Source organism: Chaetura pelagica, unplaced genomic scaffold (genome assembly GCF_000747805.2).
Source record: "Chaetura pelagica isolate M959 unplaced genomic scaffold, ChaPel_1.0 scaffold106, whole genome shotgun sequence".
Taxonomy (NCBI): Eukaryota; Metazoa; Chordata; class Aves; order Apodiformes; family Apodidae; genus Chaetura; species Chaetura pelagica.
In genome coordinates this window covers 4,150,560-4,169,098 of record NW_009954222.1, presented here as the reverse complement: position 1 = coordinate 4,169,098, position 18,539 = coordinate 4,150,560, and the positions used below count along the sequence as shown (strand labels likewise).

The 18,539-nt window shown below is 39.7% G+C and overlaps 1 protein-coding gene across 2 annotated transcripts in view; it reads left to right on the top strand.

The window, feature by feature from the left end:
- TBC1D4 (TBC1 domain family, member 4) overlaps positions 1 to 18,539 on the top strand; it is a 52,995-nt gene that overhangs the window by 5,733 nt on the left and 28,723 nt on the right. The window contains exons 2-9 of one of the 2 annotated variants that reach the window (XM_010003493.1): positions 753 to 1,355; positions 2,704 to 2,793; positions 7,197 to 7,301; positions 9,860 to 9,992; positions 11,864 to 11,955; positions 12,715 to 12,825; positions 13,395 to 13,514; positions 17,761 to 17,835. In XM_010003493.1, the coding sequence (XP_010001795.1) occupies positions 753 to 1,355; positions 2,704 to 2,793; positions 7,197 to 7,301; positions 9,860 to 9,992; positions 11,864 to 11,955; positions 12,715 to 12,825; positions 13,395 to 13,514; positions 17,761 to 17,835 (1,329 nt within the window). Of the gene's footprint in view, positions 1 to 752; positions 1,356 to 2,703; positions 2,794 to 7,196; positions 7,302 to 9,859; positions 9,993 to 11,863; positions 11,956 to 12,714; positions 12,826 to 13,394; positions 13,515 to 17,760; positions 17,836 to 18,539 lie in introns of those variants that run through there. The other variant, XM_010003495.1, reaches the window with a different exon arrangement.

Sequence of the window (18,539 nt, the reverse complement as noted above, 5' to 3'; positions counted from 1 at the left end):
GGACAAGTCCTTGTTTTCCTTAGCAAAAGCAAAATGAAAAAGGAGCTTGCATGTTAAATAAGTTGCTACTGAAGGCAGACATTCCCCTGGCATCGTTGGGATAAAATGGAAGAAGAACCATGTGGCCTTAAAAGACTGAGTAATAGAGGGCTGAAATTGAGAGTTTGTACTGGAGAGGTGCAGTTTTGCCTTGCAGGGTATAGTAGGAATCTGTAGGTAAGCATGATGGAGGAGAAGAGAGATTTGGGTGTGCTTCTTAGTTGCATGATGACTGAGAAAGCAGGGAAATGTGACCTTAAAGTAAGCTATGACATAGGATGCATGGGGTGAGGTTTTTGTAGTAGATAATAAAGGGGAGCTAATGCAATTGTATGTGTGTGGTACTTTGGTAAAATTTCCATATGCTTGTTGCCTCTATTCCACTGTTGTTCAACTGTCAGTTGAAACTGATGGGGTATGTTGGTCTCTTTCACGAAACTGCTTCCACAACTGCAAATATCTGGTTCTGCAAAATAAAGAAACACTGATGGCCCTATGCAAAATGTATCAGCAAGATATGTTGATGTGGGAAGTGGGCTGCAAATATACAGAATTTAGAATTTACTATTTTTATATAGTCAGACAAGAAGCTAGTGGCACTCTACTGGAGAAATAACTTGGGTAAATACTTAAATTGACTGATGTTTGTCGTGTCACTGTCTGTGCTTTCTCATTTGTGGCTACTAAACAGACCTTTCAAACTGTCCCTTTAGGTTCCTGATGTCATCAGCAGCATAAGACAAGTCTCCAAAGCAGCACTGAAAGAAGATGCCAAACCAAGTAAGGATAGTGAAGATGCCTTCTATGACTCTCAGAAGTTTGAGGTCTTGTACTGTGGAAAGGTGACAGTGACTCACAAGAAAGCTCCTGCCACGCTAATTGATGATTGCATTGAGAAATTCAGCCTTCATGAGCGTCAGCGCCTGAAACTATTGAATGAGCAGCGGAACAATGAGTCAAGTTTGGATTTACCTCTATGTGAAGGAAATGTTCCAGTTTCTCCATCAGATAACCCATTTGAGGAGCTGGACAGCCCAAATAACACTGCAGGGCATACTGCAATGTTTACAGTCGGCAGTCACACCAACTTGACCAACCTGGCCAGCACTCGTGGCTCCTTTCCAGAACGAATTTTAGAGGACTCTGGCTTTGATGAGCAGCAGGAGTTTCGGTCCCGGTGCAGCAGTGTCACTGCAGTTATGCAAAGAAGAGTTCATGACACAAACTTGAAAATACAACCACGTAGAAGACATGCAAGTGCACCCAGTCATGTTCAGCCCTCTGATTCTGAGAAGAACAGGACAATGTTGTTCCAGGTTTGTGCTAGGATGAACAGTTTCATGTTGGTTTTGCACCATATCTTCCCCTGTGCAGTTTGAGGCTGAGTTTTGCAAGATAAGTAGTGTGGATCCAGTATGGTTTCATGATTTGTCATAAATATTTATCTGTTCATAAATGATCAGAATGCAGGTAGCTGAGCTTCCTTTAGGAAGTCACCTCAACTCATGAGCTCAGGCAAATTTTAAGGGAATTACTTAAGGAGTAATTACTTACAGGAGCAGGGTTTCTAGGGAAATCTGCATTTCATATCTAGTTCTGGTGTTGTTGAGAGGTAGGACATAGCTGGAAAAAGAAAGTATTCTTTCAAAAAGTGAATTAAGGAAGACTTACATGTGAACAATTCCTCTTTTTTGTGTGATTAAAAAAACACTCACAACTTCACATGAGGCTTTCAGAGACTTATGTTTGAGCCAGCCTCTTTAGGATAACTTGTTCTGATGTGTAGCTTGTCTTTCCCAAGATGAGTACTCAGTCTCTGCTCTGAAGGCCTTTTTCTTCAGACCTCCTGGTTATTTTCTTCTCTTGTCTGGAGTGCATTTGACATCTTAAGAGCTTGTGTTGAGAAAACAAAAGGACACTTAAAGGAGGTGACCCATAAAAGGAAAGTTGTTTGGACCTTATAATAACAGGGCACTAAATGCCTGGATTTTTGTCTTCCCATTTGCTTTACAGATCATTCTTGCCTTTCATGCTCTTGGAGAAATACTAACTGAAGTGAGAATGCATTGCCCTTTAGAAAGCCACAGTCATCACTAGTAATGAAAAGGATTTGGCTGAGAAACTCCCTGAACTCTATGGAATACCTTCCATATGCTTGAAAAGCAGTTAGGGAAACCTGAAAGATAGTTTGCTGTAAAACCTATGCTTTCTTAAAAGTTATGACAGAAATAAGAAGTTATCAACCTAAGTTCAACATAGTTTCTCAGCTGATCTACAATATAGTTTAAAAAATTAATCCACAAAAACTGTTTTTTATGGCAGCTGTTAATTTAGCTACATTGTTTACTGAAGGTTTTAATATTGTCTGTCAAACATGTGATCTTTGCACCGAAATAACTCAAAAAGAAAAGGGAGGGGAAGAAAAGCTGTCTTCTTTCCAACTCTCTTTCCTATTCAGCTGAGTATATTGTTCTTGCTGAAATATTCTTACTCAACATAGGTTGAATTATGGCACTCTTGTTCCTGCTTTTTGTGCTGAAGGTATTCTGTGAACAAGAAAATACTAGATTGTGACATTTTTTGTTGCTGTTAATGGTGTGCCTCCGAGGCTATAATAAACTAGACTTCCTTTTTCCACCCCCTGTTCCACCCTCTGTCCTCCAGGTCGGAAGGTTTGAAGTTAACCTCATCAGCCCAGACACCAAATCTGTTGTGCTTGAAAAGAATTTTAAAGATATCTCCTCATGTTCTCAGGTAAGCTTTCATAAGAAGCAACATGTATCAGAAGAAAAGGAATTAAATTGTTCTTCATTAGGATTGTCTTTCTCATCTATTGGCAACAAAAAAAAAAGAAATTTAGAATTCTTTTTCAGGATTCTGTGCTCTTTTCTTTTATTCAGTCTCAAAGGCCATTTATTTTGAAGCAGTTTATCCTATCTAAATTATTGTGAATGGAAGTAAATTGCCGGTTTACCCTACTGGCTCCTTAATTAAAAAAACTAAGAAAAAGATGGGGGCAAGGGGATTTTTGAATGATTGTGACTTACGTATATGCAAATCCTGCATGAGGTTTGATGTGTTGACTGCTTTGGGGAGTTCAGCTGAAGAAATTGGATTATAAACTGTGATTGCTTCAGAAATGCTTAAGGTGGACTTAAAGTACTGATTTGCCTTTACAAGAGTGTCAATTATTTCTCAAACTGGGCCTTTCTCTCATCTGGTAGCAGTTTCAAGTAGATACTGCACAAAAGCAGTACAATGTCATTTCCAAACAGTGTAAGTACAGAAAAGATGAGTGCAAAATAACCAGTCTGACCTGTGGTAGTGGCAACTTTGGTTATTGATCAGAAAACAAAGGGTAGATGGTTCTGCTTTGGGAGAACATTTGATAGAATTTTGGAAGTAGTTTAATCTCCATTTAGGATGCTCTGAGTGTGCTGTCTCTGAGCAACTAAGCTTGTGAAAGCCTCTGGAGTGAAAGGAGGAGAGTATCAGATCAGCCCTCCAAAAGAACAGCATTTCACTTCTGTTGTTTCTTCTGGAGAATAAGGCAAAAGATGAGCCTAGCTGTGTCCAGTAATGAATAAATGTATCATGTTAAGGTTAAATGCTAGGACTGAGTTCACCTTCCTGTCTTGCTTTTGTTCAGTGCCTGCTACTTTTGGTACTTTCTGTTTCGATGTCTTGTTTTATTGCCTTTCTTTCACTATGCACATGCATAATTTCAGTCCTCCTGAAACATTATTATTCTAGTTTAAAGTACACTTCCTGACATGTTTAAAACCTGTATTTAACTCTCAAGTACTTTCATTTTAATGCTTATATAAAATCTGGTCTTGCATGACTTTGCTACCAGTGCTAATACAAATTAAGAACTAGACAATACTTGTAAATCTTGATGATGAACTAAAGTTTAGGCAGTTAACTTGAGTCTTCTGTTTAACTAAAATTTGTATTGCTCTTAGTAGAGAAAAAAGGCAAGGTAAACTACAGAATTGAAACAGTCTATTCAAATAATCATGTATTAATAGCTTTATAATAATCACAGAATCATTCTAGTTGGAAAAGACCTCTAAGATCATCAAGTCCAACTATAACCTAACTTTACCAACCATTAACCTAACAAGTCCAATGCTTAAACCATGTTCCCAAGCACTGCATTTGCATGTCTCAGCCACCTCCATGGGCAGCCTATTCCAATATTTAATTACCCTTTCAGTGAAGAAATTTTTCCTAATAGCCAATGTAAACCTCCCCTGGCTCAATTTGAGGCCGTTTCCTCTTGTCCTGTTGCTTGTTACTAGGGAGAAGAGACCAACCCCCACCTCACTACAACCTCCATTCAGGTAGTTGTAGAGAGCAACTCTTCACCTGTCCTCTCTGGGGTCCTGGTGGCTCTCAAGCCCCTGCCCACCTGGGAGCTGTGGCCAGGAGAGGTGGCTGTTTTTAGTGCAATAGTGTCATTAGCTAGCTGAAGACTAAACATGAGAATAGCAGGTGCTGTGAAATTGGTAGTAGTCGTAACAATACTTCTGTTAACATTTTATGTCATATCTCAAGTGTTTGAAATAAAAATGGATGCGAACTTAGGGCACACATTTGCTTGATCAGCACTGGATGCAGCTGCACGCTCTACAGAACCTCCAAGATGCAAATGTGGGATCTCTAAAGCTTGTCCTGAAAAGCATTTTGTATCCAATATGCCAAGTGGAGCAGCAAATGTAGTTGGGCCTAAAATTTTGTGTAGAAGATAATGTGTTAATGAGTGGAGTTAAAAATAATGTTGGTAGAGGAATAAATGTGGCCTCAGTCGATGGTAAAGCAGGAAAACCATTAGACCAAATTATGTAATAAATACAGCCAAAATTCATTCTTAAAGTAATGGTATGGAAAGGAGAATTTGCAGGCAGCTTGAGTTTTCTCCTGCTTGTGGGGTGTATTAAGCTGAATAAAAATGATATTCAGCTCTGTGTACTGGGCTCCTAGGTTACATGTACTTACTGATAATAGTCAAACAAGAGGCTTTTAAGCAGGGACAATTTTTATTCTACTGACTTTAAATCATGGTGGAGACCAGCAGGACCATGGTAAACCTTCAAAAACTAGCTTTCCATTAGTAAAGTAACTGTACAGGAAACAGTGTTAGGTAATGCTGTGTGTTGGTCTCTGGATGTGGAGTTTTTCACTCCACCTCTTTACTTTCATTTGGAGTAAAGCTTTTGTTTCTTTGCATGCTTGTATAACTCAGACACAATACTGTGAAGTGTTCATCTGGTTGTTGAGGTTTTTTTAATGCAAAACTGCTACTTTTGAGAAGCCGAGGTTTTTTTTCCATGCTCAATAGAAGTGAAACATTAATTTATTCAAGATTAAGGGTTTGGTTGCATAAGCCTCATCAGTACTTCTTCTAAGAACTCTGCACTAGCCACAGGGCTTCTCTGTTGTGCATTTGTAGGGCAGTGATTTATTGTGTATTGTGAGACTGCTGCTTAGGAATGTTTGTTCTTCTAAGCTTTACAAATGATGAAAAGGAGATGTTCTCTTCAGTTTGCATTCAGGATTCTTTTAATCTGGTCTAATAAAGGTATTTTTATTCTGTAGCTTAATTATGGTTGATCTACTGCATTCAATTAATTATCTGCACTCCATATAATTATCAGTGCAACAAATACAATTGATGATAAACCCTTGTGTGTGCTGTCTAAGCTCAAGTGTCAGACAGCTGTAGTAGTTTTCTTGTTGCAGTATTGCTGAACTTGAAGGAACCAAGAAAAACAAACAGCTTTGCTCTTTTGGCACAAGAAGTGTGGCCACCAACTTAAAGAAATGGGGAGCTACTGTTAACTGAGGAATGTACTGTGCCATTTACGCTTCAGTGGTGCAAGTGTCACGTCCATCTCCTCCCACAAATGTTCTCCTGTGGAGATTGAGAAATCGTACAGCAGTAGACTTGTTTGGGCACTGTTAGCAGTGAGGGAACTGGCATTTCACTGAGCTGCCTTAAATAAATATGGTTTCTTTGCAAAACAGAGGGCAGCATGTACACATCTGTTCTTTTTCGCTTATGTGTCGCAGGGAAGTGGGTTCAGTTAAGTTAGGATCAGTGTGAACTGTGGTAAACAAATGCCATTTGTGCCATCTTAGAAATCCTCTGCATCTTTGTTAATTTTTTTTTAAGTAGCACAAAGGTAACTTTGGGGATTTTGTTTCTAAAAACTGCAGTATGTAGTGACAGTATGTTCAGTCTGTCACGTAGTGTGTTACCAATTTTGTCTGGAGTGTTTTCTGTAGTGACAAGCAAGTTGTTTTGCCTCCTTCTCTCCTCTTTCATGACATAGGTGTTTTCTTTGGAAGTGGATCCAAGCAACAGAGTTCTGCTCTCTGTTGTATTTGAACTTGAGGGATTAGGCTTTCTTTTGGAGAAAATCTATTACCATACTCAGATGATAATAACGTTGGCAAAAGCTTTAACAATAGTGAGTCATGTTGCATGAATGAGACTGGAAATGCCGTGCTTCTTAGGAAGCAACTCTCTTTGATCTTCTCAGTGCTGTTTTTAGCGACACAGTGTTCCCTGTCAAGCACTTAGGCTGGGAACATGAAAGAAGACAACAGTAGTAATGTTTAGCAAGTATTGAAACTTCTGGTATGTAACTCAGTCTCAAATAATTTTATTTAAGAGTTTGGTTGGAATTCTGCATGTCACCACTCATTCCCTGGTCTTTTTGGTGTAGTCCAAACTTGTATTTCAGGAAAGCAAAGACCTGATGCTACTCCAAACCTGTGTTTTAACGTGGGCTCACTACATAAAGTTTTCACTACAGAGGCAGTTCCAAATCCGAACTAGGACTCTCTTGTTTACTTCCCTGAAAATCCAGTTTTCCTAATCGAAGAAATTCAGGTCCGGGTCTATCTACTGCTGTTTAACTTTTGTTTTGATTGTGTAAAGAGCTCTACATAATGTTTAAATGCAAAAAAAAAAGCAATATTAAAAACAGCTATGGCAGTTGTAAAATAGATAATTAGAAGTATGTGTTTATAGTTTCTCAGATTCTGTGTTGGCGAGTGTTGGAGACTGGTAAGTATTTTTAGGATCACTTTAGAAACTAAACCTGTTTAAAAAATGGCTTACTAATGCTGGTTTTAAACTCTTTTAGGGTATAAAGCACGTTGATCACTTTGGCTTCATTTGCCGGGAATCTGTTGAACCTGGCTTAGGCCAGTATGTTTGCTATGTGTTCCAGTGTGCAAATGAGTCTCTGGTGAGTATTTATTAATTATCCAAACCTCTCCATCAGGGGATTTCTAGGCATTTCCTGAACCATGGGAGTCTCTATGTTGGCTGTGTCATTCTGCTGTATCAGCTGAGCCTCAGTGGTCACATCTTCTCAGGTGTGAGACCCCAGTTGCGAGTATGAAGACATGGAATAGAAAATGCATACATTCTGTTGATATGCAACCATATCCTGGTACTCTGCTGAGGCATATGTCAATAACAAAAGAAAGTGGATAGATGAGTTCGCACATGCAAACTGTGAGCATATTTGGGCTCTATATTTGAGTTTAGCTCTTGCATTTCTAGTTGTTGAGACACCTGATTCCCCTTTAAACATGTAATTATATATATTGAATCAGTGACAAAGCTAAGGACACAACCCAAGCAATTCTTTCCAGGGTAGGGTTTAAGTTACTAGCCTGATTGTGGATGTGTTTTTAGCCTGCATGAGTCTTTAGCATTTTCTCTGTAGTCTCTTTTGCTCCTCTGGAGAAGAAAATAGCAGCACCTGACCAGAGGAAAAGAAAACAATAATGTGGGTGGGTGTAACTATAAAAAAGGGCGTTGGACATGTATCAATCTAATGCAGTTACAGGTGCCAGTGATTTAACTGACACAGTAGCTTCTTGTACACTTATTAAGTGTACAAGAGATAATTTAGGCTACTACATTTTTATATTAAAGCTCTGACACTTTAAAAGAAGTTGGTTTTTGTTGGGAAGCATGTTTGTTCCTGATGGCTGTGCTAACAGCTTTTAACTCTTTCTCAGCTAATCTTAAAAACCTCTCTTCTGGAAAGCTGAAAATGTAATTTGTTAATCCACTGACTAGCTTGAGAGTGAACAGTTTTGTGTCAATAACATTTCAAACACCTAACAGTCCTAGATGTACAATGGTAGCTGAGGCTGCACTGTTACCAAAATGGGAGCTTGCTATGAAATCAGCTCTATATTTGTACTAACAGCAAATATTACATCTGACCTACTAATACATCTGATGATGCGTAATTTGAAGACTTAAATTGTGGTGTATAAGGAAACCAAGTATTGATTAACCTCTTTACATATTCTAGTACTGGTATGTGTGGGTATGCCCCAATTGCAATACGAAATGAACATTCTTGAGCTACTTTCAAGTGCAATCACTTGGACCCTAGTGACAGTTTGACTGTGGCACAGCAGAGTTGTAGAACGTAATGCTTTCCAGATTCTGAGCTGCCAGACAGACTATGTCAGCAGTCTTTGTATATGGGCTGTAAACCTTTTCTGCTCTAAAATTGGCTACAGTCTGTATTACAGTTCTCTTCATTTCAGTCTAGTCATAACGCATGTGTTCAGTGCATCTTCCATCTGTTGCCAACTTTTAAAATTGCCAGTCTGTGTTGCAAGATAGATGTTCACTGTTCAGTGTCCTGCTTTATTGCTAAGAAGACAGAGCACCCAAAAATTACTGGTAGTGCTTAAAACTCTGGGTTTAAATAAATGAATAAACCAGTCCTAAACTTATGAGAAAACAAATTCATTAAATTTTCCACATTCAGATGCCCTTTTTTCTGTCTTTTTTTTTTCTTTTTTCCCACAAGTGACAGCCCCTCAAAAAGTCTGTATGTTTCCAATCTTAGACTGTATGATTTTGGTCTTAAATGTTTCAGCTTTCTTCCTGCATATTTAAAAAGTGACAGGTGAGAGCAAGGACCTGGTTCTGAAATAGAATACTGATTTCCTTCCTAAAATTATTGTCAAGCTGTTGCCTCCTTCTTTCCATTCTAATGCGAAGACTCATGGAAAACAGCTTTTAATAAGTGGTGTATTCCCCTAAAATACAGTCAGGGGAACTCCAAATGCTTTGTATATAAGGTTGAAGAGTGTATTTTAATGACTGTGAAGAAATACTCTCACCCTGACCTTTCTTGAACACAAGCTGATCTTTTCCAGTGCTGGTGTGTGGGATCATAGCACTGCTATATCTATGGTAGTGGCAGAGGAAAGATCAGGGCAGGCTGCAAGGCAGCCTGCCAGTACTTAAAGTTGGTGGTTATTAAGGAGCCTAGAAGCCAGTCTAGTAACCTGCAGAAAAGTGAACTGCTGTGGGAAGCTTCTGTCTGCCAGCAGGATCAGTCTGTGGGGTTTTGTTCTAAAATGGTACTGCAGTGGGAGGAATAGTGTTGAAATGGAGCATGTGCAGTCTACAGGAGAAACTTGAAGCTAAACAAAAATAAATTAATGGTGGTGTTTGGGGTTTTTTTTATTTAGCCAGCATATAATCAAACCAAAAAATCAGTTTCTAAAACAGCAACTGAATGCCCAGTAGGCTTGAGTAGCTGCACTTGAGATATTCAAAATCACACTTTCTAGATGAACATGGTGAGCATTCACACAAGACAGAAAAGCTGGGAATACAACTTTGGTCTCTTTAGAAGACAGCAAACAGGGGTTTGGTTTTTTATTGTAAATCACTTGTCTATGAGGTGATTTATAAATCTAATTTGATGTATGTGGCATGCATTTTTGTTTATATCCTGTCTTTTCCCTCCATCCCCTTTAGGTTGATGAAGTCATGCTTACCCTGAAACAAGCCTTTAGCACTGCTGCAGCTCTGCAAAATGCCAAGACACAGATAAAACTTTGTGAGGCCTGCCCGATGCATTCATTGCACAAACTATGTGAAAGAATTGAAGGTAGTAGCTGAGTTTTTTTCCTCATTGTGCTTTTCTGATTATTCTAGAATTTTACTATATCTGTTAATTTTGAGTGTGTCAACCATGTGCTTTCAAATTGAACAGTGTAAAAACAGAGGGAAGAGTATCCCAATGAGCAATCCTCACCATCACTTAGCAGTGTCTGTAATCATGTGTAGATGATAGCAATAATGATATTGCAACTGAACATAGTCTAACTTTTGTTATAAATACATACTCTTTCATTGTTGATACCTCTCTTAGATATTAAGCTGGCAGAAAAACTCACCAGATCATATTATTTTTTAATTTTTTTTTTGCCTGAAGATGCTTTCAACCTGGGTAATAAAAAAATAGCTGTGGTCAGAAAGAATCTTGCTTTCTCATGTGTTTATTCTTTCCTATATGAGGTTATTTATTTCTACCTCTATGTTTATTCTCTTATTTCAAAATCTGATTCTATCCTGGGTAATAAATCATTAAGTTAGGATATTAATACCTAATATGAATGTTAAGGCTACCTGGCTTCAAATGTCAATACACAAACCTTTGTAGTTACTCTGAAAGAGAGGTATTCCCGAATCCATGCAAAATATCTTACAGATAGAATTTCTTTTTTAATTTGGTAGCAGGATCCTATTTTTTGTTGTCATTCCACTATGTCTTCTTGTAAAGTATTGTATACAAAACACCCTAGTACCTTACAATGTCTTGTGTCTTCTGGTCTGGTGATGATGGTGCTGGTAAGTGCTAGTTCTCCCATTCACTAAAAGTCGCTATTGCTGCTTACCTCCCTCTGGTGGATGAAAAGCCAAGTATAAAATCTAGTGGAGTGAAATTCTGTGAGGTTGTGACTGTTATTTTCTGGGTTTACAACAGATACTCAGAAGTGATAAAGCTTAACGAGGAAAGTCTTCTCTCAGTGAAAAACTTATAGAGGCTGCTGTATTCAAGATACTTAAACTGCCTAGAGTACAGGTACTTGCAAGCCTGGGTTAAGTATCCAGGATCAAAATAAAATCTCTTCCAGGGTGACAACTTGATCACCATAATACTAGTTTCACAAACGTTGTACTTAGTGACTAAAAGATTTACTTTAGTGTCCCTTTCTTTTTATCTTTCTGCTCTGTTTCGAGTCTAGAAGTTAAACATAATCAAACCGAGGGCTTCATGACTTTGGAAAATCTTGATCTATTCTGATTGTAATTCTCGATGAATGATACCTACCTTGGATAGAAAAACACACATCTTCATCTGATCCAGGGGATTTGTTTTCCCCACAGTTTTTGCAACTTCCTATACCAAGCTCTGTGAGCAAATGTGTGTTTTATTGAACATCAGGCATTCTATATTATTATGGCTTTTAAACTGCTCTTGCTTTTAAGTGTCTTCAGTTCTCTGGTATCACCTCTACCCTGTCCTTTCCCCGTGTAGAAGTGCATCTAAACTTTTCAATTAAAAGCGTCTGAAAACTTCTGAGTACCATGTAAATCAGGTGTCTTTCCGTTTACATCCCTGATCTGTTTCTCGCTCCCTCCTCTCCCATACAGTTCTCAGGCTTCCATTTTAGTGATCTCTTTATACTAAGACAAAATGCATCAGTGGAGTAGGGAGATCAACTTTTTGCACAGGAGCCAGCTGCTTAGCTACTGATAATTCTGTTTTTTACTGCTTAATAAAGGAGACAAAACCCGGTGGTTTAGCAAAACCTGAAGTCTTTTGTATCATGGATACTGCAGATATACAACTTTCTATGTTAAATGTGTATAAACTCAAATCCAGGCTTTTATCTTCTACTGCCATTTTTTTGGGAAAGTTTTTGAGAGACCAGGTGAGAATCTAGAAGTTTTAATTTTCCTTTCTTTCCTCAGGACTCTATCCACCAAGAGCCAAGCTTGTGATTCAGAGACATCTGTCATCCCTAACTGATAATGAGCAAGCAGACATTTTTGAACGTGTCCAGGTAATGTCTTAAAAGCTGTTGTCTCAAATTTTAAAAAGACCATGATAAGACAGACTGGATACTTTTTCTTTTGATGGTTTGTTATGTTTTGCTATGCAGTTGATGTAGAATTTATTACTGTCCATCGAACATCATACTGAAATAGCATGCTCCAGCATAACCTCATGCATGATACACTGCTATCGGAAAAGCTCGGTTCCCAAGTCTGCTGAGGTGTTCTCTGTTCATACTCAGAGTGCTTATTTTCTAAGCTTAGCTCTTCCCCTTTAAATGCATTTCCCTGCTTGAAAGAGATATGGAAATTAGCTGAGTGCAGGTAAGCTATGCAGGGATCCAAAAAAGTGGTTGGTTTGCAAATGCTCTTTTGGCTTATTCTGAAATGAGATATGTAAGAAAGTGTATGAAGCAGATGAAGTATCCAAGAATATAGGCTTCCAAAGACTGGGCTGCCTGAAGAAGGGAGCACCTCTTTTGGATGGGTTCCTTATTCCGTTTATAAGGCTATACAATGCCAGACAACCTTAGAAAACAAAATGTCTGTGTTTAAGACTCCTTCCTCTCTTCAGCCTGTGTCATTCTGCATATGACAAGTTTTGATCTCTTTTGCTCAGGAGTATGATGACACACCAGCAGAAGTGCAGTTTGATGCATGAATAGCACACTCCAGCATCTGGCATATCAGCCAGATGTATGGAGGGGAAAATAAGCAAATCATGACTTGAAAGACAGCTGTTTTCTTTTATGTGCTGTTACTGACAGAAAATGAAGCCTGAGAATGACCAGGAAGAAAATGAACTTGTGATCTTACATCTACGCCAACTCTGTGAAACTAAGCAGAAAACACACGTTCACATTGGTGAAGCCCCATCGGTAAAGCTTATTTTTGTGTTACTCCTCTTCCTCCTCCCACCCTATTCAAATGTAACCTTGCATGGTAGCAAGGCCACTGGTGGAGTTCATCAGGGATAGCTGAAAGCTGGGTATTGTAATTCAGAGGACTTTTTCTTTTATGTTTGGGGGGCAAGAAGGGAGGGACAAAAGGCAACAATAATTTTTAAGTCTAGATTCCTTTACAGTCTGAGGATACCTCCTGTCTTTTTCCTTCCTCCCTGATCCCCGTTTCCGAATAGTCATTGCTAGGGGGAGTAAGTATGAAGAGGGCATTGGTTTCAGTTTAAACTCCAAACTCACCTAGCAAAGGAAATGGGTAACAGTGTTACTAAATTTATGTGCTTTTACAAGGTAGTCTTTAGGGATGAAATGTGCCTTTAATGGTGTGGTTTTTTGTGGGTGTGGGGTTTGAGTTTTGGTTTGGTTTTTTTAACAGAGGCCAAGGGTATGTTGTTTATTATGTAACTTTGTTCAGCTCTACTCTTTGGAGGTCTGCAATTGCAAAAAGAATTGTTAAAACTGAATTGTGTCCCTACTCATTTCAACAGACCATTTCTAACAGTGCAATTCCAGAAAGCACCACCAGTGGTGGCAGGTTTAAACTTGACATTCTGAAAAACAAGGCCAAGAAATCCTTGACCAGCTCTCTGGAAAATATCTTCTCAAGGGTAAGATTAACGATTCATTTTCAGCAGCTCTCCTAGGTATCCTTTACAGTAAAGACCTGTCAGATTTTTTTTTTATTTATTTTGCTTTTGGCCTCAGTCTGATAAACACTTAATTGAAGCAATATCCCTGTTGTGCAATCTGAGGGTTATAGCTGAGTTGATTGTGACTTAACTGCTAGAAAGTTTATGGTAAGGCCACACAAACAGATGGAAAAGATGGCAACTTATTTTGAATGTTTGTTCTAGGTGGCAAGTGAGTTAGCTGAGAATAAAAGAAAATAGTCAGGATGGTTACGTGATCCCATAAAGAGACGTAATTTATTTTTTTTTTTATAAGTGGCTAAATGAGGCTCATAAACTGGAATCTTTCTATTCTGGGAAGAAATGCCTTACCTCTCATTGCTGAAATTATTAATATTGGTCATAAATAGTCTTTAGAAAAGAGTAACGAAATTGCACTTTTCCAGGGGAAGAAAGGCAATAGGTTTTTAAAAATGTGAGTCTTTCTTCATCTCAGTGTTTCTAGCCAGGTATGATGTGGAATTGCAGACATTATATTAATATTTAATTATATTAAATAGCCTCTCATATTAAATAGCCCTTTAAGTAATAAGTTTGCTTAGTGTCCTCTGCTCAGTAGAGAGAGTTCTGAAAGCAGAGAAGAGGCACATAGAAGAGTAACTGAAGAGGGCTGGGTGCCTGGGATCCAGTGTGGTGTTACAGAGAAAAGTGGGATGAACTGTGAATACTGGATGGTGAGGTCCAAATACCATTTTGAGCAGTAAAATTAAGTTCCTTCTGCTACTAATTGAAAGTAGCATGCTAAATCAATGCCTAAGGTGCACTTGTCCTGCCGCTCATAGTGGCATATCATAAAGTAACCTGGAAATGTAGGATGCCACAGATGTTCCCTATAAAGGAGTGTAAGGGTTCAAAAACAGAACAAGGAGGCATTCGAGCACTTAATCACTCCCCCTTAGGCTTTAGTTGATACCTGTCAAAAGCCCCCCACAGGTTGTACACACTTCTGCTCAAAAAGGGAATGAGGACACTGAGTGGGGGGTTTATATGTGCTGATACTTCATAAACAAAACGAAGGTGTACAAAATTTAGAATGTGTCGCAGTTCCCCCCCCCGCCCCCTTGGGATCGCCGTTGTGCATGTGAGAATAGGAAGTGAACTCGAGAGAGAGAGAAAAGCAGGGTAGGTTTGTGGATGGGGTTCTTACACTCCTGACACGTTGAAGGTAGCAGCAGTGACAGCTCGGGCGCTCCCCAGCTCCATCCCTGGCTTCACTAGCGCGGCAGCTCCTTCGGGGCGGTGGTTCTCAGCCCTGTGCTGTCCTCAGCTCAGCTGGGCTACTGTGGTGGCTCCTCCTTTCTTCTTTGGAAGCAGACAGGGGTCTCAGCGATCTGTTCTTGAAAGAACAGTTAGATTTCAGCCTTTATTTCGCCCCTGGGGTCCCAGGACGATCTGGCAGGTAGTAGCCTTCCAAATGACAGGAGGGGCAGAATAGTGTGCCCATAGGCTACCAGTGATCTCCAGCTCATTTCAACAGAGGCAGAAGCCCCCCTCCCCTTGCTGTCCAGTGACACCTCTCCAGGTTAAGGTGACCCAGTGCAGTTTCAGGTGCTGCAATGCATCATCCCATCTGCGTGCCAGCCTGGGCTCAGCCAGTCTCGAGTCCTGGGGCAGAACAGACCACCCGCAGGCAGGCAGGTAGACCCTTTCCACAAGGAGCAGGTGTGTCAGGTCTTGACAGTTCCTGATGCCCCAGGCGCCGTGCAGGAGTGGTGTCCATTTGGTTGCCCTTATATGTTGAAATAGTTTTATGGGAGGCATATATCCTTTGTGATATGGGGCATAACCCTTACAGGGAGGCAAAGTATTACATACCAGGGAGAATCCTTAAAACTGTCTGTGCTTATGGTTGGATATGAATTTGACTTCAGACTCAAGCTAGCCTTAGAACTGTCCTGGTCAGATCTGGCCTATGTTGTGTAGCAAGGTTTACATGCTAGGAACTTGGTCTGAAGAGTGCACAAAGAGAGCAATGACTGTCAGATGATCTGGATAATTTCAGCAGTCTGGAATATCATCAAATGCTGACAGCTACAGTCATGCCTATGCTGAGTTGGATTTTTTTTTTCCACATCTAAAGGGCACATGACTGGAAAGTGATCTAACTCTGATGGTGGGTCATTAACCCTGCGGTGATTGTGGAATAGGAATGCGTCACTGGGAATAACAGTTTTCATAGAATTGTTATAGAATGTCTTGGGTTGGAAGGGACCTATAAAGGTCATCTAGTCCAAACCCCTACAATAAGTAGGGACGTCTCATTACAACAGAGCCCCATCAAGCCTGACTTTGGATGTCTCCAGGGATAGGGCCCCCAGCACCTCTAGGAAACCTGTTCCAATGATCCACTACCCTCATAATAAAGAACATTTTCCTAATGTCCAACCTAAATCTATCCTTCTCTAGCTTGAAATCATTACCACTTGTCCTACCCTTACATATCCTAGTGAACAGGTCTAATAATTTACAGTGCAGATTAACCACTAATGATTTGGTTAAAGCAGGTATGTATGACAAGTGTCTCTGTGCATGTATGCTGTGTGTTACGTGCATGGCATATGTGTGTTACACAACAACTGCTCCAATAATTCTTTATCAGGCTATTACAACAAGCCTGATGGATCATGTCTAATTCCTAAAGGTATTTAGGCACCAAATACCTATTGATGTGGTGGGTTTTCTCCTCCTTAAGCCAGCTACAAATCACAGGGTAATTATTGCATAACTTGGTTTTTTAAAAAGGCATTCAGCATCTTTTTGTAGACAGAAAGATTTAAGGAAAAAGTGAAAGTCATATGACATATACTGTCAGCATCAATCTTAGAAAAATTAGAAATAAGTATATAGTAACCAAATACCTAGGAACACTTTAAGTGGATGGCTTCTTAGCTAGTTAAATAGCATCAAGTGACATTTTAAGCTACTTGAGAGTGTAGCTGCTCACTGTAGGGAAACATGCTGAGTTCTGTGCTCTGGCTTCCCTTGGTCCCAAAGGATTGTTGCTTTTTCTCTTGTTTTGCTGGACTGATCTTATTTTTGTCAAGTTTGAATTGAAAACAGGCTGTGCCTTCCTAATGAAGTACCTCAGAAAAATAAATATAACCTCTGATTGACCTTATGAACAGATTTCTTCTAGCCCATGCTGCACTAACCTCTTCTGTTGTTGTTTTTGTCTGAACGAAAAAGCCCTTCTTGCAGTGCCAGAAGTGTGTCTTTTTAAAGCTAATGAGAAAATTCCAAGTTATTCTTTGCTGTTGTTTTATTGTAAGGGTCACTGCAGAGATTCGTTAGGCAGAGTGTGCATTGGGCATTCTAAGTCTTGAAAATAAACCTTACCAAGAAAAAGTAGGCTAAATAAATATTGCTGATGGTGACAAAACTTTCTCAGTAGTTGCAAGCATAACATGAGGATCTCTACCTGCTTTTCCTGAAACCTAGACTGTTTTTCCCATGATAAGGTACTGGAAGCAACTAACTTCAGCAGTTGCAAGTATCCAACAATAGACATCTCCCATGTTTCATGAGAGTTAGTTAGGAGTGGAAGGTAGTCAAAAGCATTGTGGCTCTGTCACCGCTTCCTGTGGAACCAGATGACTCAACAATTTTGGCAAAGATCTGCTAACTCTAATTTCTAGCAAATTTGCCTCAGAGTTGTCTGTGTTAAAAATTGAAGAGACTTGTCTGTTATCTGGTGCCATTTGGCTGGGTTTGCAGCCAGAGAGTATTTTTTCCCTGTTGTAGTGCTTTTATTAGTTTTGTTGAGGTGGAATTAATTTATCTGAAATGTCTAGATGTGGAGTAAAATCTCTGTTTAGATTGTAGTATGTTAGATGCATCCATTATCTGCAGTATGTGCACGGTACTGAAGTCTGGAGCTTTTTGAACTCAGCTGTTTAAGCCAGTTCAGCCATTTTGCCTCAAATGGATCAAGAAATACTCAGTTGCTTCAGACAACAGAGCTGCAGGTTTAAAACTCCTGGGAGCAGGGGTGACTGAAGACAGTTTTGCCAGCTAAAGATGTCACTGCTTCTAAAATCCTGGTCTGTGGTCTTATGTCACGTGCCTGAACTGTCCTGCGTTCACCTGCACAGCTGTTGCCATCTTCATTTAACCTTCAGACAAAGAAGAAGAAGACCAACTTAAATTACTTGCCTTTTTCTTGCAGGGAGCCAACAGAATGCGAGGCCGCCTGGGAAGCGTGGACAGCTTTGAGCGCTGCAACAGCCTTGCTTCTGAGAAAGTATGTAAGGAGCTTAGTTAAAACTAGCATGTTTTAATTCGTGAGTCTTAATGAAGAGTAAATATGGCACTGAGCTTCAACTTGAAAGAAGCAGAAAGCACATAAATTTACAAAAACTCAAATAAGAGTTTTCACTGAGAGGCAGAGGGTAGAAGGAAGCTGGCATGCACATTGGAGCTTCAGCTTTAATCTGTTGTTGGATTGCCAGTCCTTTTTTTCCTACACTTCCCCTGCTTTTACAGGAAAAGTAGGGATTTTCTGGTCAGTTTCTGCCTCGTTTAACTAAAGTAATTAAGGTCATCTCTCAAGGAAAGGAAATGCTCTGAAGGTGAAGAATCCTTTCTGTAAGTAGTAGTCGCTTTAGGGAAGCAAGGAATTTTTTATCCTGAAACCAGCTGTTGGGGATGCTGTATGGGGGCGAGCGAGCGGAACTCTGTTCACTTTCTTTTTATTTCCTGTTTTTCATGTTTTACCTCACATGAGGACTGGTTGTTGGTTTTCCCAGGAGGTGAAGATTCTGCTGTAGTTTTCCTGCTACAGTTACTCATAAACTGGCTGTGCAATAACAGTCTCTCTTCCAGGATATTGCTATGACGGTACAGGAAGTGTGCTCGCGATATGTCGAGGAAACTAGCTAAAAGCAGTTTCCCTAGTCTTTTCAATTCCTGTGCTTTCCTGAAAGAGCCAGAACCATGGCAGCAGGA